Source organism: Pseudochaenichthys georgianus, chromosome 9 (assembly GCF_902827115.2).
Source record: "Pseudochaenichthys georgianus chromosome 9, fPseGeo1.2, whole genome shotgun sequence".
Classification (NCBI taxonomy): Eukaryota; Metazoa; Chordata; class Actinopteri; order Perciformes; family Channichthyidae; genus Pseudochaenichthys; species Pseudochaenichthys georgianus.
In genome coordinates this window covers 8,983,376-9,009,223 of record NC_047511.1, presented here as the reverse complement: position 1 = coordinate 9,009,223, position 25,848 = coordinate 8,983,376, and the positions used below count along the sequence as shown (strand labels likewise).

At 41.0% G+C, this 25,848-nt stretch overlaps 1 protein-coding gene across 1 annotated transcript; it reads left to right on the top strand.

Annotated features, from left to right (window-relative positions):
* The first annotated feature begins 944 nt into the window (after positions 1-944).
* On the top strand, positions 945-25,843 carry sh2d3cb (SH2 domain containing 3Cb). Its single transcript, XM_034090681.2, has 6 exons — positions 945-1,061; positions 5,351-6,062; positions 20,423-20,462; positions 22,085-22,213; positions 23,325-23,692; positions 24,335-25,843. Exons 1-6 carry the CDS (start codon positions 1,043-1,045, stop codon positions 24,504-24,506), a joined length of 1,440 nt encoding a protein of 479 aa, XP_033946572.1. The 5' UTR covers positions 945-1,042; the 3' UTR covers positions 24,507-25,843.
* The last annotated feature ends 5 nt before the right edge of the window (positions 25,844-25,848 follow it).

Genomic DNA, 25,848 nt, shown 5'->3' with positions numbered 1-25,848 from the left:
ATAATAAGTCAATACAACTTTTTAGGTAGGTTTTCAGTGACAGTATACTGTACACTCAGGAGACAATTGTTTCATTTGAAGAGTCAGATTTGGAAGAAAAAGAATATGGGTCATTGCAAAATGTTGTTTTCATATTATAATGAGTTTTAAAGTTTCTACAGTGGCCGACAGGTGCAAACGCGCTACCACGGCCAAAACACTTACATTGGGAGCAACGTGCTGCTCAAAACACAACGGAACCAGGGACAGTGATGCGCACAGCTGGACTGAGCGCTTGTTGAAGTTCAGGGATTAGGAAATTGGCCAACTGTAAACTGTCAATGGAAGCTAATCTAAAATGTTAGTTTTATTTTAACAATGTGATCTCATGATGATCAATGATGAACCTAGCAATTTCAAATATACTGACGAAACACTTACAAGTAATAAACAGACGCTGCGAGAGTCACAGTTGGACAACTTTATAATACCCGAAGGTCAACAGGCGCTTAAGGTCCCAGCTGTGTGCGTCACTTTTGAGTTGACCCGTTTCTGTTGTGTTTTGAGCTTCTTGCAACAGTTGGTTTCTCCAGCGCTTTTAGTAAACGCTGAGCTTGATTCTTCAAGTTGGTGAATTATGTCTAAATACTATGCCTGTGTTTTCAAGTTGGTGGAGATGTTTCTTCCTTTGCACGTGTTTTGGCACATTTGTGTTGCATATTTACTTCTTGTTGTGCAGCACCGTTACCCTATGTAAGTGTAAGTGTGTTTGTTTGGGTCGGCCACCTTAAAAGAATGGCCTTTTCTGCCCTTTAAGTGGAAATGAAAAAGCTGTCAAAACTCCACCGTGGCTTCCTCCCAAATGACACATTTCCGCTGTGAAGTCAGAAAGTGCCATGCCTCCTGATGGCATCAACTTGACATGAAATGCACCCGACTCTTCCGCTGTGCTCAGAGAACAGGAAGCAGAGTCACTCTGAAGGGTAAAGAGCACGCGGCTCCTGTCACCCTGCAGCAAACTGTTTTATATCACTAAATACACCAGGAAGTTGACATCTGAACCATGAACAAACGGAAACTGAGTAAGTTATATTTTAGTTCATCATATTGTTGTGTAATATTTCTGATGTATTTCCTTAAATGTTTTCAACAAAGTCCCTATTGCACAAAAAGGACAAAATACAATACCTTCATATTATACCCATGGTGCAATTGCTAGGGGGTAAATTAAGTTCTTTGGACGAAACAACAGGAAGTAGACTTTAATTTAGAGGGAATATTACAACTTTTTGTGAGTTTTTTATTTAATAAAATATTTTTAATTTAAAAGTACAACTCTTTTCATTCCAAATCTAACATAAGACTGAGTTAACGAAATGTATGGGGAATATGGAAACCAAATATTGTACCTGGAACAACATGTACATTGTATTTACTTATACAAGTGTATAAAGCACAATGCATTGTGAAGGATTCAACCATTGGTTCCAAACAGTTTTGACAAAACACCACGTTTCCTTTGGGTTCCTTTTCACATTTCAGATGTCTTTGAGTAGTTAGCAGTTCCCTCCGTATATGGCTTAAACTTATTTATTCCTTCTTCCCTTTTTTGTTAACTTTCGACAACCTCTCCAATGTATCTGAGTCTTTGGGGGGGCCCAACCAGGTTGTAAACAACTGCAATAAACTAAGACACTTTACATAAAGCTATCTCCACCCTGAGCGGCAGTAACAGTTAAATGCTGCTCTAACAATGTTGTGTCATTAACAGGAGTAAAATAACTTGGAGGGGACATTTTACTGCAGAACACATGTATTTCCTACAGGAAATACCAAAAACTGGCACTTTAGCCTAAGAGCAAGGCACGAGACAGATCATCTGTGAAAAAAAGCATGTTCACGTGCCTCTTTTTAGTGCTCCTAAGGAATACAACCAATCAGAGCTGAGTAGTCTCTTATGCAGTGTCAAATATGAATTTAGGACACTGTTACTGCACTGTCTAATTCTGCCCCAAATATTTGAGTGTAATATTTAGCTGTCAAATGAGAGAGATTGCTCCAGCTCGTAGGAGGAGCTTGGTTTTGGCTGATCTGTTTTTCTATATAGGTCATTTTATCTGCGCTGCCTAATCTGACAGTCTAACATTGCTTTAGAGACTCTTCAGCTGTGATTGGTTGGTTTCCTTCAGGCCCGATTTCATCTTGCAAATGGCTTTAGAGGCACTTGCAAGATGCACTACAGTCTGTTTGAAAGACTATAGGATATCTTAGAGGGACAGTTTCAGAAAATATCGTAAAACAGCATTTTAGAGAAAGTTACCAACTGAACCTTTAAGGCAAGGCAAGTTTATTTATATAGCACTTTTCGACGCAGGGTAATTCAAAGTGCTTTACAAAAAAGAAATGAAAGACATTAAGCATTAAAAAAGAAAAGCTAATAAAATAAACATTAAGGAAAAATACATGGATAAAAGTTAAAGTGCAGTCTAAAATATGAATAGTTCAATTAAACATTACAAGAAAAAGTACATGGATAAAATGTACTAAAGTACTAAACAGTACAATACATTTTCTTCCTACTTAAGTAGGGGTTTGAACTTTGAACGCAGGACATTTGCGTGTGTTGTGATGGAGTATTTGTAATACTCCATCACAACACACGCATTCAAACCCTGCAACACTGTTGCATTAGAACTTAAAGGTTGGGTGTGATTAAGTGCCATCGAGCACTGAGGTTGCAGATACTAAGGCTATTGAATATAATTGTATAGGAGGCTTTTGTTAACTCATGTTTACGAGACTTATACACATGCATTTGTTTCCCTGCCACAAATGGGAAATAAATGCAAAAAATGAACACCAAAACATTGGCATCTGTGTTGGATTTCAAAATGCTTCACTCTTAACATCAGTCTATACTGATGTAAGAGTGAAAGAGTGTACTTTTTATTTTTTTCTAAAGCAGTAGAAAAGTGATGGAGACTGCGCTTCCTCCCTATTTTCTAGCTGTCATATTGAAGAATAGATCCTGCTGAGTGTGAGCCAGCTCTCCTCTGACAGACAGACAGTGTGTTTCCGCTGCCGGAGGGTAGCCACGGCCCTGCAGAGCTGTCAACATCACGCAACACCTCCTGCCAACGTGTTCCCAAAACCAGCTGAGCAGATTTGTTTGCTGAACTTAAACCGTCAGTTTTGTAAACTTAAAGGGGCCCTATCATACTTTTGCATATAATGACTGTAACATCACGCAAAAGTACTAAACAGTAGTAGTAACAGTTTCATGTACAGTACTTGAGTTGGTCTACTTAGTGACTTTCCATCCAGGAAAATACCTTCTAGACACAGGAGGCTGATACAAGTTTATATATGTAATCCTTAAAAAGAAAATGATCTATTGACACTTGTTTCACTGTGAATGAGTGTGTCTGTGTGCTGGCTGTTTGTCCCACTCACACACAGTTTGTTGGTGCATTGTAAATGAAGCATAGATGTGTCTTTGTGCAGTTTGAATGGACAGCGTCCCAGCTGAGAGCAGAGTTTAAGCAAAGACAGCGAGTGTCTGCTGAAAGGACCGCTCTGTGCTTCTCTTCTTCTGCTGTTAGACTCTATAGTTGTTCACTAGTTGAAGTTGAATTTCACCCATGAGGGATCTGCCCCTACTGCGCCAGTTTAATAGACACAGAAAAGTGTCGGCCATGTTGACGTCTTCACTTTTACATTTTCGTAATAAAGGGATACAAAATGTCCCTTGATAACAGCTTCTGATCATTTAAGGTTTGTTGTTTCCCCACGCAACAGATTCTATCTTGACACTGTATTCAGTTTGGTTGTATCTGTGTTTTAATTTTAGAAACACATCAAGAATCAGAAACAGGTTTATTGCCAAGTAAGTTAACACATACGAGGAAGATTTGGAGAAATCCTGATGGACAGTGTGCCGTCCTTCTCAGAGTTTTCTGGATATTATTTTCACTTTTGTGAGTCCAGTACAGAGACATATCTAGAATGTATTTAGCCTAGCGTAGCACAAAGACCAGAAGCAGAGTGACACGACGAGCCTTCTCCATCAAAAGTAAAAAAAATAACCCCCAAAACAAAATGGATTTTAACTTTATTTAAGATAAGTCAGTTGTATTTGTTAAAACTTCAAACCTATATTCAAATGTTGAATAAAACATCTGGTCCGCTTCAACATTTTGGTAATGCTAATTTGCTGTCTGGCAGAGTCGTCACATCAGATATGGATACCACTCTCATATTTGTCCATTATATGTAAAGCTAGTGTGCAACCAGCAGACAATTAGCTTAGCTTAGCATAAAGCTAGCTAAGGAACAGCTAGCCTTACTTTTTCCAAATTAAAACATTATTTAGCCACTGGTTCAAGCCACTTGATGTGCAGTCTGCAAAGGCTAACATCTCAGAGGGGTTCTCTCCCACACACTCACATTGTCTGAAAGGCCTCCATTGGACTCCTTTGCTTACTGCTGCAACATAGTGACATCACTATGTAGCACTAGCGCTTCTTTTGGCTAGCGCTTCTTCATATTGTTCATGATAAGCTAAGGGGCCTGAAATCTCTGACCAACAGAGCAGAGCAGAGACAGCATCTCACTTCTCTCGCCTCCACAAAATCTTCAGTCTATATATAGCTGAGGGAATAAATATCCGTCTGAGTCTAATAGGTCCCCGGGGCAGAAACATAATGAAATGCTGCTGAGAGCTGGAGCGATTATAATAGAAACTATGAGAGTTTCAGCAGATGAGGGTACAACAACATTCCTCTGGTGTCTCTGTGGGAAAGAAAACGTTTTTTGTGTGTTTCACAGAAGAAAAAAAACATGTAATGTTTGCAGCTGCTGGTCCCATTTGTGACCTAAAGTCCAACATTATTCTTTAATTGTCTTTAAAAATGTACAACCACATCTCGCAAAGGCAATAGTGCTGTGACTCATTTGCAGGACCACTGGGTGCTGAAAGTCAGAATGCTCAGATCTAAGGTTAACGTTCACAGGTTGAATGTCCCTGTGCGACTGAATACAACATCTCATATTTTAAAATAACCTTTATAATTTCCTCCATGTCCTCATGCAGTAGATTACAGTATCACAACATTACTGTTGAAACCTGTGGAGCAGTTGGTTGCTTTCTCCCGGAAGGTTTTTACTGCTTAGGATTCATATAGTATAAATGGTCATTCCATCAAAAAACTAATGTTGTATATTTTTGGAGTTCACGGTCAATAGACCTTATTTCTTATAAGCCATGGATGCAAGACATTTCCATGAAATATAATGTCACAATGGCAATTTCAGCAAAGAGGTGTTTTCCCGCGTAGCCTGTGAATGCAGCTTAACCTCCCCCTACTTTCAGGTTTCAAATGGTTTGGGAGCCTCACTAATCTCTCCATCCGCCGCCCGTCAGAGAAGGCCAACATCAAGGCAGGCCCAGAGCATGATGGGAGCCTCGGCGGTGCCAAATCAGCAGAAAGGGCACAATCAGTGGATGACATGGACGACTGCCTCCGCAGCCCCAGCTACGCCCGCTCCAGCGAGATGCACACACATGTCGGCACTGTGCCCCGCACCCAGAAACAGAAGAAGAGCTTGAAGGGGCTGAGGGAGGGGACGAAGAAAAAGGAGGAGGGGGTGAGTGAAGGGCAGAGCCAGTGGAAGGCGGGGGACCATGTTCGAGACTCCCCTCTGCTCAGTGCCCTGTCCAGCCTCAGTCTAACCAGCATGGACCGGCCGCTGCCAGCCACCCCGACTCCCAGCCGGGCTTCACCTCTGACCTTTGTACCTAATGGCTGCGTCAATGATCCTTCAGTGGACCCCATTAAAAACCAAGGGTCACAGCAAAGGAGCAGGGATCATTTCGAAACTAGTAGAGATGTAAGAGAACCTTTAAACGTGGCAACAAACGGCACCAAAACGGCTATGCACCAGGATGTTTACGTGCCGATGGACCCGATAGCAGAAGCAGCTCGCAGCCACGTGGGCGACCAAACAGAGACGCAGCTTGGTGTCACGTCAAGAACACAGGAAACCAAGAAGACTGCGAACGGCTCGCAGGAGGTGAAGTGCAGGTGAGAAAGTTGAATTATTTACATTGACTTTTTCCGGAAACATTTAGGGTCTCAACCCCAAATATAGACTGTGGGATTTACTTTGTTCAACCTGCTTTTAAACTTAATTTATAAGATTTAAAGCAACACTGCAAAGTCATCTGCCACTACAGTGAGATTATATAAACCTGAATAATATATCAGTATGTTGATACAAGTCCAAATAAGCCAGATTGCTGCACCAGGATGAAATAAAATACACTTTTATATATATTTTAAACGTTTTTTTTATATTGGTTGAACATTTAATCAGATTTGAGCATTGGCATATCACTTTGTTTATGATTGGAAATAGGACCTACAACTAAACAAAGGGGACCATTTCTGTGACCTTAGCTTACAATTTTAAACTATTCTAGTAACACAAATTATAGCTACGTTTTAAAATAGAGACTGCATTTTCAATATTCAACAACAATGGCTTTTACCACCAAGAAAGATTTTTTAAAAGATTGAGTAGTATGTGCGGCAGCGTCGGACATGCGCAGTAGCTGCCTGCCTGCCGCTGTGGTTCAGCCCGTCAGATGGTTCGGCAGAGCGTGTCTCTCTGTGCCGGAGAAGATGTGTGAAGTCCGGGACGCTCTTTCTCGGTCAGACCGTTGTGGAGAGCGAGCGAGAAGGTGAGGGAACAAAGTAATAACATAAATAATATTATTTATTTTAAATAACTACTATTAATCATAGCAAATCAGTGACTACACGTTTCTAAATAACTTTGCATGTAGTCTGTGTTTACTGTATTTAGGACCGCGACCACATCCGTTTTCGGTTAGTTTGGTGCCATAATAAAAACGTATGGTCCTGACTAGTAAAACATTTGACTTTGAACTCAGTGTGTTACCAGCTGTGTGTCTGTGTTGGACATGGAGAAGTGCAGGCTGAAACTGGACGGGACTATATGTTACACAAGAGGAGGAATTTGATCCTGCTCTGCTTTCAGTCAGAATGGTGATAAGGCTTTGTTGGCAGAGATGCAGATCCCTGTTTCACTTGTTCCTGTCTGCCTGTCTGTCCTATCTGCTTCAGTCTGACCTGATCTGGAATAAAGTATTCAGATATTTGTCTTCAGTAAAAGTACTATCACCACACTTGAATGTAGTTCCTGTACATTTAATTCAAGAGCATCTCTTGGAAAGAGGAAATTTGAATGGTAGAATGAGACGCAGTGCTTAATCACATAGCAAATACAGCATATGTGTAATTTAAATATTGTTTGGCATAGTTTTTGGAAAGGTGTGTTGTGTAAATGGCTTCTGAATATAAGTTTTTATTTTTTTTATCTTTTGTAAAAGATTGGTTCTAATTCGTCAAATGTCTTGCATCGTTGCGCTATAAAAGTAGTTTTATATTATTATTATTATTGTTATATTGCTGTGCAAATACCTTTTTTACATTCTTGTGGAAATCCGGAAGTGAGAATAAAGGGGTTAAAAGTATGTTTTCAAGCATCTTGAATATTGCATATGACATTTCTATTGGAATTTAAGCTATTTAACCTACATGTGTAGTTCATGTGTAGCCGAAAACAATTAAAGTAAAGAACATGGTGCAAGTTATCCATACAAAAAAAGTACTAAGGATTTTCAATAGTGTGTTTTTGTAATTAATTCGAATTTTGTCCAAAAACAATAAATGAATAATTTAAATCAAGTTGCAGAATTTACTAAACCAATAGAATGAATATTTGAAAATTCAAACTTCTGACACGTAATCTCCTGTGGTTAGCCAAGAAGGACAAAGTCACGTGTAGTGAGAGGTTCTACGTTGGCCGACAGGGGCAAACACACTACAGCCCTAAACGGCCAAAAACACTTGCATTAGAAAGAACGCGCTGCACTTTGAAAAACACAAATAAAAAGACACAGATGTGCAAAAACACATGAAAATAAAGAAAACATTGTCACTGTTGGCAGAGTTGGCTGTTTCATAATTGTACGTTTTGACAGTATATTTTAAATGACTTGTAAGCTACGTTAGCTAGCTCGCTCACAGCAGATCTGCAATAATATCGGAAGTAATCATGCAAGCACATTGTTAAAGTATGCCAATAAAACGTACATTTAAGGTCTGCTTCCAGTGACAGGGATAGTTGTTGTCTTCTTGCAGCATTTTCTATTTGCACCGTTTTGTGTTTGCTGCGTTTTATTTGTGACACTTTCAGCAAGTTGGTGAAGATGTTTCTTCATTTGCGGGTGTTTTGGCACATGTATGTTTTTATATATTATATGCAGCGCGTTTCTCCTAATGGAAGTGTGTTGTGCCATTGTAGTGTGTTTGCCCCCGTCGGCCACCATAGATTTCTGCCAAAAGATGGTTGAATGAACAAAGGCAGCTTTTTGCATCCCATCTCGTACCAACAGACATTGTTTCTTTCAACAGTGTCGACAGTCTTTCCTTTACTTTCCCAAGTATTTTATGGTTTGATTTATCAAAACATAAATCAGAGACAAAAGTTATCAACAGTGGAAATGGATGCTGTTAGTTAAGGGAATTTAAATGTAATGGCCCTGTTCTTACCAGTTGGGTAAGTTGGCTGTTATCATCTATTGGTAAGATGGATCACTACGGGGACGTTTACGTTTTTTTAATGTTGTTGCCTAAACCTAGCTAAGTAGTTCTGTTTCATAAACCCAATCAAGAAGTTTAGTTTTCTTAACCTAACAAAGTAGTTTTAATGCAACTCACAATGTTGAAAACATGTGTAAGTTCTGTCCTTGTAGGTAAATGCAGTTTGCCCTGTCTGAGACATTATAATGCAGTGATAAGTAAGGTATGATGTGTGTTGAGCCCACCATTATTCAGAAAAACACCCAAACAAGCGCATTGACCATTATCCCGCTTATAACACGGCTGCTTACAAAATACACAGACGAGTTGACTCAAAATATTGCTTTAAAAAATGATTGTATTGCTTATGTTAAGGTTTTCTACCTCAACCGTTGAATTCTCTTCACACTTTATTTTCCACTTACCAGTCTTTAAACAATGCGAGAGCTCAGTGTTCCCTTTAGTGTTTACCACGTGTATTTCTTCTCCCGCTGATTTCTCTGTCATCCTGCTCTCTGTGTCTTTTAACCCCTTTCATTCTCTTGCTTTCTCGTTATTGATTTATTTTGCTTTGATCTACTGGGGACAATTTAGCCGTCATGAGTCAAAAGTTTTTGGAAAACCAATGCATTGAAATGAATATTCAAAAGGTATTCAATGTTGTTTTCAGAGCATCAGACAGAAAACTAATCGGCCTCAGCTGACTTTAAATTCACCAGACTTTCTGCAGATTAACATGACTGCATATCGTCGTAGGTTCAGAGTGTGTCACGAGTGTACAAGGAGTGGACCCAAAAGCACGAATGCAGACACAGGATTCAAGTATCAAAAAGAGTCTTTACTTAAAAGCAGTTGTAGTATATGAATACCAAAAAACACAGGATCGGCAGGTCCAGAAAAATACATACAATGATAAATCTACACTAATGCTTACCTAACAAATAAACTAGAAAAATACTTCTACCTGGACACTGACCCCGTGCAGAGTGTGTGTGGACTATAGTGTGGAGGGCTCTCCCCTCCTGCCCCTAGGCAGGAGGGGAGAGCCCTCCAGCCCCGTATGGGCCCAGTGCAGGGTAAGTGCATTATGTCCGGGGAGGGGGTCAAATGCCCACTGACCCACAGCCCCCCTCCCTCCTCACCAGTCCTGTGTTGCCCCAGCAAGCACAGACGATGAGAAAGAGCCAGACATGTCCAAGAGATAAAACCTTAAGAAGGGGCCTGACGTGGACCAAGACGCCGCTGTGCATATATCCTCCACACTCACACCGTTGAATAATAATAAGGCTGAATACCCCGTGTGGAGTGTGCACGGACTCCCGTGGGGAAGGCTCTCCCTGCCTGTCCGTAGGCATGTGCAATATATATTTATATGTACAAAAGTGGTCGGGCACAAAAAACTTAGATGTATATATAAGCTTCTGCAGTGACGTGCAGTGAGGTTCATGGCTGACTCTTCAGGTTTACAAATATTATATTTTGACCTAAATCAAAATATAATATTATTTTCAAAAGCTTTTTTAGTCTGATGCTTCAATTACTTTTGAACAGACAGTTCAACAAAAGGATACCCAAAAAATGTAATTTTATCATTTAAATATTGAATTGTTCTCTCTTAGTAAGATCCCATTTTCAATAAAATTGCGGTTTTACCTTGACTTGAAGATGAAGTCCATTTGCCTATCCTTCTGGACAAAAATCTCTATTACTTTTTTGTAAAAGTCCTCCTTATCTTCTTGTAGTTTCAAAAGTCGAATCATAAATCTAATCGATAGATTTATGATTAGAAAATTATTAGGGCCGGGACTTTAATGCGTTAATTAAGATGAATTAATTACACAAAAATTAACGCGTTAAAAAAATTAACGCATTTTAATCGCACTTTAATCGCACTTATTTTTGCACAGCGGAACGTTTCTCACTGGATGAGTTTCAGGCGTACCGATTATACTGGAGCACCAACTAACGTTCATGACTTCAGCATGGGACTTCAAACAACAACAAACCACGGTGAACAATAGTCAAACATGAACGAACAAGCTGATGAGACCGCTTTGGTCGGCCCCGTGGATGGGACATTTTGTTTTAAAAAACGGACGGATGGAAGCGTCGACAAGAGCACGGTTGTGTGCAAATTATGCAAGAAAGAATGTGCATATCACCGCAGCTCATCAAGCCTAACGTATCACCTAAATGCAAAGCATGTAGCAGCTAGCGTGGACGTAAGCCCGACTCCGAGTGCAAGGAACCACACCCTGACCCAACCCACACTCAACCAGATGACTGGTTTCAGGGCCAGGATAAGTAAGTCCACGTCTGAGAAAATAACCAACTCCCTGGCTCACTGGACTGCACTCGACTGTAGACCACTTGGAGTCAAATCCATGTAAAAATTGCTTCTTACTGTTCTCAGGTCAAATATGTATATTTGATTAAAAATGCGACTAATTTCGATTAATTAATTACAAAGCCTCTAAATAATTAGATACATTTTTTTAATCGAGTCCCGGCTCTAAAAATTATAAAAGTAGGGTAGACATGTGGATATTATCCAGCTGAACAAAACGTGCATTTATCTAACAGGTACGTTTCCCACAGATCTTATTTCGAGCTATTTTCTAAAATCCTATGGAGAAGGGAGGGAAGCCATGCGCAGCTTACTTCCGGGTTTTAGAGCGCGTCACTGCACCTCTCTCGTTTCCTCTTTACACACCACACTTTTCGCGGCACACGTACTTACAGCCAATAGAGAACCGCAGTGACGCGTCCTAAAACCCGGACGTAAGTTAGCATTTTTACCACGTCCGGTTCCTTCGATAAAAAGCAATGCAATTTCTCCATAGGATTTTGGAAAATAGCTCCAAATAAGGTCTGTGTTTGACACAAATTGAAGAGACAGATCACGTTTTGTTCTACGACATTAAATACATCAGCAGTGACCCCGCTGGTGATTTTTGAAGAGTTTACATAACAACAAACGATGGTTGTTAAGAAGTGGCTGAATAGGACTACAGAAGTTGTCCAGGCTGTTTGCTTGCCCTGTTCTGCTTGAAAGCAAGTACATGCCTCCTGCAAACTGTTCAAACAAACACTTCAACTCGTACCATTTACAGTCTGTATGTTTGAATATGGATCTTAAATTGGCGTGACGTTGAAGCCTGCTGTAGTTCTTTTATAGCATAACGTTAGCATTTTGCTTCTTGCGACTAGATTTATGATTCAAAAAATTATAAAAGTAGGGTAGACATGTGGATACTATCCGGCTGAACAAAACGTGATCCGTCTCTTAAATGTGTGTCAACCACAGACCTTATTTCGAGCTATTTTCCAAAATCCTATGGAGAAATTGCATTGCATTTTTGACGAAGGAACCGGAAGGAGTTTACATCCGGGTTTTAGGACTGCGGTTCTCTATCAGCTCTGAATTATGTGAGATGACGTATGGTGGGGATGGCAGCTCAGTGCCCCTATCGTCATTATTTCTTTGCCACACACATTACATAGGAAAATACTCTGAGCATGCGCAGTGTAGTTTTTACAGTCACCGTTCACTTAGACAGTGAGAGGGAGGGGCAGGATCGGGTTTTGTCCCACATGGCTCTAAACAGCTCAATAGGCACACACTGTAGATACTAATTAGAAGAGCACAGACTAAAACAGCAATGTACAGACGAATCAGATGATTAAACATGATCTTCAAATATATATTTTTTTTGTAATTTTTGTTTTGTTTTTGTAATAATTATTTGTAATACTTTCTGCTGACGCTAGTGGCGCATTTCCACTACACGGCCTCACCCTGTATGGCTAGGCCTCGTTAGGACTGGCTCACTTTATGGCACATTTCCATTACAGTTTAGGAACTGGGGTAGTTACTATAGTAACGCAGTGTAGGCGGAGCCGTGACATCATCTTCAATGAGAACCCCAGAAAAACAACACAGCCGTTAGCTCTTAGCACACAGAGCTCACAGCTCCTCATATCTGTTCAGAAACTAGACAAAAGTTAAACAAGTACAAACCACAGACTGTCTGTGTCATGGCGAATACAGTCGCTGGTTTATTTATGTCTGTATAGGCCGTTGTTGTGAGTGTGGACGGTCGGAACATTTACAACGTTAGCTTAGCCAATCTCCATTTAGAAAACACGCATTTTAAAAAAGGTTTTTTGCCTGCCGTCTGTCTGCAGACTTGTCAAAGCATTAATTCATGGTTTTTACTAACCGGTATCAGTATGTTGTTACTTCGGCATCATTTTGAAACGTGTATTACAATTAAATCACGGTCAAATATGTTCATCTTGTTGTAGTTGTACCCCCCTTGGCAGCGATTCTCTCTCTAATTTAGCATACTCAGCCCGACTCAGCCTGGTTGTTCCTGGCCCTAGAACCACGATTTTATGGGGCCAGAAAAACTTTGAATTAGGACCCGCTAGCCGGTACTAGGCCAAGTGGAAACACAACCAAAAACGGGCCCCGCTCGGCACGCTTAAAGCGAGCTCCACGCTGCAGTGGAAACGCGCCATAGGTGGGGGCTGTGCCTAATGACCAGTCGCCACTGAGAGTGTATTTAATTTGCTGATGAGATAGCATTATTATTAAAAAAAAAACGTTTTACATGCGGTGTTAATATCATTACCGTGAATTATTGACACTGACAGCCCTCGTATGACAACCGACACTCAGTCTCAGATCCCATTTACACGGGAACGCAAACGAACCGCAAACGAACCGCAAACGAATCAAATTCGATATCAAAAAAGTCTTCCGTTCACACGGATACGGCTCAATAAACGTGTCCCTTCACACAAGACCGCTCGACCTGCTGGAGATGCTGTAGTACATATGCCGGGCCTGTAAGTGGCGCTGTACTTCCGCCACAAAGTACACCAAAAGCAGCGAAGAAGACCCCCGAGCATGGTTGCCATGGTTGCCTAGTTGCTCTTCTGTTTATTCTCCGCGTGGATTTAGCAACATAGTTCATGTAGTTCTCCATGTCCACTTGTTGCTGATGGTTGTGGTAGAGGAGCTGTAGATTTTGCAATAACATCTGTAGCATGGTCAGTAGCAGTAGCAGTAGCTACTGACAGTAGCTACCGACCATGCTACAGCAGTGAGCAGCAGAGGTGGGGAGAGGCGGGGCTATGGCTTCATCGTTATCAGGAAAATGATCGTATAGGGCGTACACACTGAGCCGTTTGGCGCCCCAGAGCTTTCCGTTTGCAGATCTATCCACCTTGGGACCCGTTATCGTTTGCGGGGTCCGTTTCCGCGGTTCCGTTATGGCCTCGTGTGAACGAACGGGCTATACGAAAGAGAAAAGTAGCGGATACAACCCGTTTTATTCTCGTGTAAACAGCGCCTCAGTCTTTACACTCCCATGTTGCTCACAGGGTTGCACTTTTAAAGCTGCAGGTCCATTTCCACACAGGTGTGTTCACTTAATTTGACAGACTTCTGCTCAGAATGCAGGACATGCTTAATTAACAGGCTCCTTGATGTCCTGTTGCAGTTGCACGTGTTCAGGACAGAAAGATCCCTCCTTCATATGCTCTTATTGATATGTGGAATTTGGTCACTGGCAAAAGTAGAGTTTTCCAAAATGCCTTAAACACCTGTGTTGACATAGGGTTAAGGTTAGGGGGGGTTTATACAGGTTTATACATACAATTTAGCACCATCATGGTTACTTGTCACTGCCTCCCATGTCTTAAAAAACATCAGCAAAAAACATCCAATCACAGAGCTAAAAAGTATGTTATAATTGCTAATGGAAGCTTCTGCAGTTTAAATTAATCAACTCTCACTTTTGGGTTGATTCAGTTACTTTGGTGCCTATGGCTGGTGTTTTATCCATTGAAACAGCTACCGAGGCTCATTAAGTATTTAGTCTTGTACGCCACACAAAGATGATTTCTCAAAAAAAGTGTAAAATATTCAATCCTGGCTCCATAACATAAACCTTTAGACCGTGAGACCGTTTATGTTGCGTTAATGTTCCATATAATTTATGATATTGTTGGAAGGAAAATATTTTAATTGTGTGGATTTTTTTTAACAAGCAGTCACTGCTACTTCTGCTCCTACATAATCCCTCATGTACCGTCCTCTCCCTTTTTTTCTGTAAAAAAGGCATTCAAAAGAGACTTTTTAAAGAGCCTCATAATGTAAGACACTAAAGGCAAGCCCCCAGCAAGTTCACCAGGTGTTGGAGCAGATGTTCATAGTTGCCATATGGTGGTACTAAAACGTCTGTGTCAGTCACCTGATGCCATTGGGCCCAGAAGGACTTTTGCTCTTTGACTTACAGTATACTGGAAGAGAAAAGTCTAGAAGTCCAAGTTCTTTGATCATAGTTGAAGATAGAGTTATTTTCCTCCATTAATTTGACTGAGCCAAGATTTGACAAAATGTTGTGTGTACGTGGTGGGGTTTAGGGAAACCACGAGTATAGAAGTTCGCTGGAAGATCCAGGGAGATCTGAGTGTTTTTGTTCTTGAGAGTCAGGCCATTTCTCTTCATACAGCCATGGTTAGTGTGTAGGGGTAAGGCAAGACAAGTTTATTTGTATAGCACCTTTCAACACAAGGCAATTCAAAGTGCTTTACAACAATGAAAGACATTAAGAAAATGGCCTTTTAAAAACAGTTATTAAAAGAAAAAATACATGAATAAAAGTTACAGTGCAGTTTAAGATGTGAATAGTTCAATTAAAAGCAGCGACAAAAAGAAAAGTCTTCAGCCTGGATTTAAAAGTAGTAAGAGTTGCAGCGGACCTGCAGGTTTCTGGGAGTTTGTTCCAGATATTTGGAGCATAATAACTGAACGCTGCTTCTCCATGTTTAGTTCTGACTCTGGGGACAGAAAGCTGACCAGTCCCTGAAGACCTGAGAGATCTGGATGGTTCATAGTTTAGCAGGAGGTCAGAAATGTATTTTGGGCCTAAACCATTCAGTGCTTTATAAACCAGCAGCAGTATTTTGAAATCTATTCTTTGACACACAGGAAGCCAGTGTAAAGACTTCAGAACAGGAGTGATGTGATCCACTTTCTTAGTGTTAGTGAGGACTCGAGCAGCGGCGTTCTGAATCAGCTGCAGCTTTCTAATAGATTTTTTAGTGAGACCAGTAAAGTGTGTAGGGCGTGGTTTGGGATTGGGACAAAGGCACCAGGTGAACAGACCTAACAGGGGGTGAAAACTTTTCAAAATAAAACAGGAAGCAGAAACAGATCGTGACAGAAGGCTAGAGGATGAAAGACATTTTTTCTTGGTCATGTGTAAGTACTTTTGTGATCACAATAAATCAAACTTCCGCAACTCTTCTTTAATGATTCAAAACATTTCATAATCACAGGAACAACATAACAAGATTTGAGCAACATTTCTCAAAAGAAGTTTTGTTTTGAGACAAGAAATGATCAGAAAATAACTGAAGGCTCTTCCTAAATACTGTAATCGTGAAGTAATTCAAAATAATTGTTTATCTGATATCGCTCGATAAACTCTTCACAAATACAAGCAACCAACCCGGATATAACATCAACTACATAACGTTTGTGAATGTCGCTTCTGACTGTATCTCATGAAATATGTTGTACTTGTTTGTTCACATCTGTGTGTGTGTGATTGTGTGTGCTCTCAGAGTTTGTGTTTGGGAACAAAAGGTCACCTCCCTTGACGTTACTCATGGAAATATGCGGCATGTTGAGGAAGAGTGGAGTGACCCAAAAGTGTTTCACATTGCCAATGTGCAGTTTCACTGTCAGAGAGAAACTAGTTTGTTTTTCTCTTTTTCTAACATTAATTAAAAGAGTTTGTTCTCCATGAGTGGTGACTCCCAGAGCCTTCAGACCTGGTGAGAAGCCAGCTGGTATGATCCCTGGATTGACATCAGGGGACAAAAGAAGTTTCCTTTGCTTCCTTCCAGAAAAAACGGACTTTTGAGCAGATATGACGTTTCACACAGCAGCAGAAGTATTTCCCATCCTCCCTGGAGAAGTTTGTTGTGTGGCAAGTTGTTGCTGGGTGTGTTGCATTAACAGAGAGTTGTGCAACAGTCAGTCAGAAAACAGCATGTTCTGCCTTTTCTGTAATGTTACTGCTACTACAACTGCTATTTGTACTGCTTTTCAAAGTAGTATTTTAAAGCTCAGTACTTCTTAGTAAGCATGAAAAAGTGTAAGATTCACCAAAGTTCTGAAAGATGTCTTCAAATATTTAGTCGGATTTGTCATGTTGACATTTTCTCTGGTTGGGATTCAGATTAGGGCTGTCCTCAGTCGACAGCCACTTTTAAATGTTTTGTCTTGATTAGGCAATTTATTTGACAGATCTGTATATATATCAAGCAAAAATAACCTCATTATCTCTTGTGTTTACCAGAAATATGCTCATGTGATTCTTGGTAATAAGTCATTCCGCATGTTTTCATATTTGGTTAAAGTTATTTGAGAACTTTCCACACGCCAACCAGAGTTGAGCAGTAAAAAACTCAAATTTGATCACAGTTTATATTTTTTTATAATGCTGTCAAAATTATCACGTTAACGGCGGTGATTAATTTTTTGAATTAATTGCGTTAAAATATTTAACACATTTAACGCATGCGCAGAATGGCCCGCCCCATAAACCCCACCAGTGGCAGCGCCAGGGTATGGCTGGGGATTTTCGCTTAGCCGGCTAAATTCAGGGAAAACTCCGGCTTTCCGGTCATCCGAAGCTGGTTCTCTTTTTAGCAGGCTAGATCTCCATGGTAATATATGCTAAGCAGCTAACCTGGTCGGGACCAGGTTAGGTTGCAGGCTAAGAGCTCAACTCAGTGAAAGCACTGCCTGCTGACCAATCAGAGCTCAGTGTGCGGAGTTTAAAGCGATCAAGTCATATTACAGGAGAAAGGAATACACAAAAATTGCCGTCGCAGGAAAGACGGCCGGCAAAAATCACCGACTGTGTGAACGTGAACATGAATAGAATATCACCTCCATCTTCAGAGCAATCTGACTATTATAACATTAGCGTTAAGAAAGCTTATTTAAATATCGGCCACAACATAAGTAACCGGATCAGAGTACATTAAGTACAGTCCGCGGCATATCACTTCATAATGTATCATATCTCCTGATCTGAGTCAGCTGAGCCGTATCTGGCCGTGCAACACTCACAGTGTCACATACTGTATGCAGAAGTATTATTTTAAGCATCACATTAAGTTGACGAAACACTCGAGACAAATGTAATTAAAGTCAGATCGTGTTTTAGACGGGGCAGTGATATCATAAACCTGTTAATGTACGCATTCAAACACTTGTTCTGTTCCCAGCTGTATTCACCTTGCAGGTGCAGCTCTGAGGCTTTGATCCTGGATAAAGTGTTTAAGTCATGGATGTTTAAAGTTTAACTTCTTCATTTTTGACTAGTATTAAAGTTCACTTTTCATTCAGGAAGTATGACGCTGCGCTGTCAGTGCGCTTCTCCATGTTTGTGATTGGTCGAATTCTCCAAATACCACCCCTTTCATGTGAACGCGCACCTAACTAGATAGGACACGGCTGGCTTGAGCGATCCACTTGATAACCCGCGTCGTAGTACAGTTTAGCGAGAGCGCGTATGTTTTGGATTAGGCCAACCGGCTAACTCAAACATATCCAGGTCAGGTTGAACCAGCTTCGTAGCATAGGCCCCTGCTCCATCGAAATCAGTCGCATTGATCCGAAGACACATTTTGAGGTGTATACACTGTTGGAAAGAAGAGATTCCTAGCTTTCTAATGATATCAGGATTGTTTTTGTACTCCAAATATTAAGCAAAATATGTCACATTATATAATGACTGTCACCGAGTTTTGAGAAAAAGGCCTTCAAAGTGTCCTCTTCTCTGGATCGATCTGATTGATTATTAGCGGAGCAAATGATCAAAGTAGTACGGAGGGAAGATATTTTCGTTTGGATTACTGGTCTGGGGGAAGCTCGCGAGTGTGTGTGTATACGTGTGTGTTTGTGTATTTTTGCGTTTGTTTGTTGGAGAAACACCGGCTGTTGTTATGCTTGTTGTGACGTCAAGTTACTCCGTTCTCCGCTTGTAATTATGCCTTTAAAAGCTTCAAAGCTGTATTTATCATCTGAATTTGACAAAACAAGTTTAATATTCTGAAAGCCAAGACTTTGTTTATTTGAAATCAGATGAAAACAAACTGTAACCCTGCCGTGTTATCTATGATTACTATATGCCTTACATTCATAATGTCAGCGGAGGGAGGGGAAGAGCAGAGTGGTGAGTGAGAGGCGAGCTGTGGTCTTCCCTTTACAAGCTTCACAAATGCCTGTAGCTAATGAGATTGAATATAATAATCAAAAATAACAAAATATACACAGCTCGATCAGATGGCGTTCTTTTTAGATGCGACTTTAGAGTAGAGGGGAATTATTGAAACGGGATGTGTACAGTGTTCCGCGGCATCCGCTGCTGCGAAAATGTGGGGCAGGGCTGTAAAGCCCCCTGGCCCCCCCACTTCCGGCGCCCTTGGCGTGGTGTTGTTGCAGGAAGTCCCGACGGAGAATACTTTTGCTGTAGTGCAGGGGTGCACATAACTGGTACGCAGGTTATGTGCGTAATCTGAAATGCGTACCAGCACTTGTGTCACAAAGCGCATTTGCGTACCGACGTACTTGTGAAGCTTTCCAGAAGGCGGTTAGGTCACCGGACGACAGAGTCGGTCTCCGTGTGCACAGACAGGCTGCTGTTAACGTCGGTCTGTACAACGGACTTGTGCCAAAACTACGCCAACCGGCTGCGGAGGGAGACTCCCCTAAAACAGCTAAAACAGCTGATCACAACGTTCACGCTCTGTGGCCACAAAGTACACCACTAGCCGCCGCCCCCCCTGTCGACTTTCCTGAAGTACTCCCCCGTTGATAGAAATCAACACGTAATGAATTAAGACCCCACGGTTTGATGATTGATAGGTGTGTGGGCTGTCTTTCATTTTGACACACAGAACAATGATATAATAAACATACATACTGTCTGTTAAATGGATATATCCGTCTTCTTTCATTTATCTTTCCATTCCCACAACATAAAGAAATGGCATATTTTGGACATAGTTCGAATGGTGATTAATCATGATTAATTCATTTTTAAACTGTGATTAATCTGATTAAAAATTGTAATCGTTTGACAGCCCTAGTTTTTTATGTTGTCATGGAGATGCCGTCATCAGTCAAATCTGATTAAACCCCACCCACACAATCCTGATACAGCAGATTATTGTTAAACTCCAAATCATTTGTCATAGTCACTTACTGTACATTTGACTATTGCCTTCATTCCAGATATCATCGAACCAAAATTAAAAGTTCCATTTCCTAAAAATGTATTAATATACTAAACAGTTCTGTATTTTGAAGAGTCTTTAGGTCAGTGCACACCACACCAATATTCAAGGAACAATTCATACTTATTTTGTTGTTTGGTTCAATCTGTTCACCTAAATAAATGTTTTCATTATAATGACTTCCAAATAACATACTGCTTTGGAGAAAACATACTAAGATATACATACTTTAGTATTTTAAGGCGTTATTTAATTTCAAGAAGTGGTAACAAGGTGTCCTAACAAGAGACCAAAAAAGTATGCATCAAATGAGAATTAAATAGAGACAACCTAATTCCCCCCTATCCCCCCTGGCTGTCTAAGCCCTTTAGAAATATAAATGAGCAATCGCCAAAAGACACTTATAATAAAGCAAAACCTCATGTGTTTCTGTCATTTTTCAGTCCGCGGGACAAGACAGACAGCAGTGGAGAGTATGTGAAGGTAAGCTAATCTATTTTCATCTAACAATCTTAACTTGTTTATATGTGGCTTCCTTCAGTACGGCAAAGTACTTGGTGTGAAAGCGCCACTGTAACTTTTATCCATGTATTTTTTCTTTTTATGTTTATTTTATTAGCTTTTATTTGTAATGACTGATTTTAAATGCCATTTTCTTAATGTCTTTCGTTTTTTGTAAAGCACTTTGAATTGCCTTGTGTTGAAAAGTGCTATATAAATAAACTTGCCTTGCCTATTGTATAAGACATGCTAAGGGGCGGGACATCTCTAAGCGGTTGTACAATCACAACAGAGGCGGCCAGCTAACCAATCAGATCCAACTGAGGCACAAAATACAAATATGAAACTGAACATTAGCAAAATAGGGCCCCTTTAAATGAAAATTACTGTGATCCTCTGCTTTAGGCACTCTAATTAAATTAGGATGGGTGACAGAAAAGGCTCGGGAATGTGGTCCTTTGCGGATAAAAAGCTTTGAAGCGTCTGCAGTTGCCCCTGGTAACCTCAACGGCCTCGATTCGCCCGGCAGCTCTGCCTGGAAAAAGGTGGAAAGAAACACACAGAGAGAGAATTTCCAGCTCATTGACTTATAATTGGATACTTGAGAAACACACTTGTCTAAAAGGGACAAGCTGGCAATGAATGATATAGCTAATGAAATGAAAGCAATTCATTAGTGGCTTCCAGGTCTTCCCCCCCTCCAAAACACACTCACAGACACACACACACAAACCGTATATGCACACATTCTTCTATGTTGTTTTGAAGTGGACCTGGCCCGATGCCCAGCCCTTGATTCACACTCTAGTGGGACAAACCATTCTGTCAAAAACAAGGGAGGGGTGGGAGAGACGTCGAAGAGAAGAAAAACATGCCACCTATAAAACGGTGTATTGACAGTAAGTGGTGTGTGTGTGTGTGTGTGTGTGTGTGTGTGTGTGTGTGTGTGTGTGTGTGTGTGTGTGTGTGTGTGTGTGTGTGTGTGTGTGTGTGTGTGTGTGTGTGTGTGTGTGTGTGTGTGTGTGTCTAAACAAAAGCATTCCCGGCCTGCTGCTGGCGTAACCTCTTGATATACAGTATCTTCATTTTTTGTTCCTATTTGTATAAAGACGCGTCTGACAAAGCGCCACTGAGTGATGACCCCCATCGCACAATGACGTTGCCACAGCGACCGGGCCAAGACTCCAGCACGGGTCTGGGTCTTGGGCCCCTGGTGTCGCCAGTGTTGATGCCAGTGTGGGAATGCCAGAGCTGTCCTTCCTCCTACCTCACCCCCCTCTGTGCTCCCTGTTAACACACACACACACACACACACACACACACACACACACACACACACACACACACACACACACACACACACACACACACACACACACACAACAACAGAGCTGATAAAGGCTGCGGTTTGACTAGATTTACCCACAATTCTTGTTCTCGTAAAGGATGAACATTTCAAGAAGCCGCAGAAATGCAACAGTAGAGATCGCCTCTGTTGGGATTTGTGAACCCAAACTGGGAAGATGCCACATGAAGGCTCTAGTGTGTGCTCTTTGATTTGTTGGGTTGTTGTGTCTGAGTGTGCTCCTGTGATGCCCTTCAAGTTCTCCAAAGACCAGTTCTGGCTGGAGCCTCCGTCGGAGAAGCTGAGGAAGCAGCTGGAGGAGGAGCTGAAACTGAGCGGCAGCAACCTGAAGAGCCATGCCTGGTACCATGGACCAATCCCCTGGGAGGTAGGCCTCAAACACACACACACACACACACACACACACACACACACACACACACACACACACACACACACACACACACACACACACAAGATGGTGTTTCCTAAGAGGTTTGGATGCTGGGAGATTTGATGTTGTGGTTTCACTCCATCTACAGAGCTTTGTAAGTTGTGTTATGAAATAGTTTTTCCTTAATACTGTTCTTTAGTGATAAAGTAATATTCTATTCCATTTTTTAAATAAAGGTAGCGGTGGCCGAGCACACGCGCTACAACGGCCCAAAACATTTCCATTAGGAGGAACACGCCGAGTTTCAAAAACGATACAAAAAATAAACACAAATTAGCCAAAACAGATGAAAACACTTCTTCACCAACTTGATAAAACCATGCAAAGCATTTATTAAAAGTGCTGCATAAACAACACGCAAATAAAAACAGCTGTATCAGTTCAATTCACGACGGAGAAACGGGGACACTTAAAAGTGATGCACACAGCTGGGACAGGAACGCTTGTTGATGTGAAGGGATTATACAATTGGCCAACTGTTTATCTTTGCAGTGTTTTGTATTTGCAGCGCTCTGTGTATGCAGTGCTTTCGGAAACGCTGCCAAATCAACTTATTATAAACTAATGACGAGAAAAAGATTTGGATAAGGATATCTTATTTTCTCGGTATTTTGAAATAGGCAGGTTGGTGAACATTTTTACAATCACAGGTTCTTGAAAGCTATCTTTCAATATCCCCCCCCCCCCCCCCAAGTCTTTTTTGTTTTATATGAATTCCAAAAGGCATCTATGGAGTTGGTGTTGCACTGTATTTATTTACAAATGTACATGTAATTACAAGTGGATTTTCATTTGTGGTATTTGTATCGGTGAATTGTAAACATGATTGATTTATCTTCTTGTTGACCTACAAAAACATAAAAAAGTAGTAGCGGCAGCATTTTTATATACAGTACATTCGACATAAAAAACAAGTTGCTATAATGTTGCCAAAAGTCATGACCAGAACCATTATGCTGTTTGAATTATCTGTGAAAAATGTTTATTTGTATTTTTTTTTAAAAGAAGAAAAAAAGATGCTGATTGAATTAATATTTCTGCTCAGGTGTCTGAGAGTCTGGTGGTGAACCACGGCGACTTCCTCCTCAGAGACTCTCAGTCCTGTCAGGGCGACTTCTTGCTCACGTGCCACTGGGAGCAGAAAACCCTTCACTTTGTCATCAGGAAGACGCTGGTTCAGTCCAGTGAGACGTACACCCGGGTGCAGTACAGCCTGGAGGACGAAGCGTTTGACTCTTTGCCGGCTCTTGTTCACTTCTACGTGGGCAGCAAGGCGGCTCTGACCAGGTGGAGCGAGGCTCAGATTCAGCAGCCACTGAACAGGACTCTGCCTCTCAGCTACCTGCAGACCGCCTTCTGCACTGCTGTCAGCCCTCCCTCAAGCCACCGAGAGGGGAGGGTCTGTCCGGAAAGGTAACATTTCACTGACATACATCACTTTGTTTTCATATGGCCTCATATCCAAAATAAGCAATTCAGGAAAGAACTAAATGGGCCCTATTATGCTCAATACAGGTTTCATATTAGTATGTAGTGTCTCTCCTGGGACATGTCTCCATGCTTTAATGTTCAAACAGCTCTTTATTTTTCTCATACTGCCTGTGCTGCAGCACCTCTTTTCACCCTCTGTCTGAAACCAGAGCCCAGTCTGCTCTGATTGCTAGCTCTGTTGTGATTGGTCAACTGCTAAGAGAAATCCCACCCCATAGCCTATTACGTACAATATGTTGGAGCGTTACATAGTGATGTCATTACTGTATGTTACGGAAGTAAATCCAATCGATGCGTTTTCAAAAAGCTTTATAACACACTACAGGAAAGGGAAACCCCAAAAATACCCTTTAATGTTTGTGTCTTGGTTAGTGTAGAAAAGTTTCAACATGTTGCGACAAAGCGTCATTAAAGCATAATAATACACAAACATAACCTCATTTGAATAATATTTTATTAGTCAGAAATAGTTATAAAAAAAATCTAAATGAACATGTTCCTGTATGTGATAACCATCTCTCTCTCTCTCTCTCTCTCTCTCTCTCTCTCTGTGTCTCCATGCAGTCCTTCCTCTCTCCACCACAGGGAGTCAGATGTACACAGGGAGCAGGACAACCGTCCTCTGCTGACTGCTGCAGAACTCTCCACTGTCTACAACAGTGAGTCTCATACCATACTAAACTCTTTTTTCATCTGTGTTGCCATGCTCACAGAAGAGACACAACCCATAACATAGTTAAATCATAAATGACCATATGACTGACAATTCCCCAGGGCCAACATCAAATCATAAAAGTGCCCTTGGTCAGTTTGACTTTTGCCCAGAGAAACTTCCGCCAAACTAATGAAACTCAACGAACAGATCAAATAACACCATGCAACCTTGTAATGTTTACTTGTGGCGTTAGCCTGTGTTATGGTAGCCACAGAGCGTGTCCTGATCTGGCGGGGAGTAGGGGCAGGCCTCCAGTGTTTCCCACTCCAAAGTGCTTCACACAGCTGCATTCAATTTAAACTGTGTGGAATAAACTCCGACTGAAACATGAATTACAAATGTGTGTCATCGAGCAAGTCTCAATTATATCATTAATGTATTTCTAAAAGGTATTATGGTTAGGTTAGTAGTAGTAATTCTAGCCAAACTGTGGTGCTAACGTAGAAGCCAAGTGGCTGTGCTCAACTCCTGATTTGCTCGAGCAGTTGTGGGGCGTGGCCTTAATATCGGTTCATCATCCCCCTACAGCTAACCGATCTATAAAGTGTATTTTCTGCCACTTTAATTAAATCCAATATAAAAATGTACAATGGATGTATTACAGTATTGATAAACCCTTGGATCGACGCTACTTCTTAGTCCTCAGAACTGAGGGCATACTGGACGTCACAGTGAGACACTAAGGCCTCTAAAATAAAAAGTGGTATTACATGACAGATTGCACCAAGCTCTGCTAAGCATGCTAATATTAGTAGATTTGTTTGATTATAGTTTTCAACATAGCGTCAGCTTTCTAACATATTACATACACGATAGTGTGGGACATTTTTGCTGGCCTTATCTTACACATTGTACATTTAAGCTTCAATGGTGCCAACCAAATAACCAAAAGGTCCCAGGTTTGGCTGCCTGGGGACCTTTACTGCACCTTTGTTGTCCTACCCCTCAGTCTTCATGTCTCCCTACACGACTCGTAGCTCTCATATAGGCAACATGCCACAAATGATCATTAAAAAAGACAACAGGATAATGTGAAATACTCGATGAGTGTGAGAAATAAACAGAAACTGATATGCACATAGATCCGTGGAACAATCACAGAACAACGTCATATCAAAGCCAAAAGTCATGATAAAATAAAAAGCAAGTAGTCCTTCCCCCAGTCTTATTGACAGACAATCGTAATATACAGCTATTTGTGAAATTAATAAAAAAAGATTATACCAACAACATTTTCTAAAACCTGGATACACACACTAAAGCTAAAGTTAGGATAACAATGTAAGACATGCTCATAATACATCTTGATACAGTTCAGACCAAGTATAAATGTTTTTAAAAATGTACGACTGTGTATGTCGGT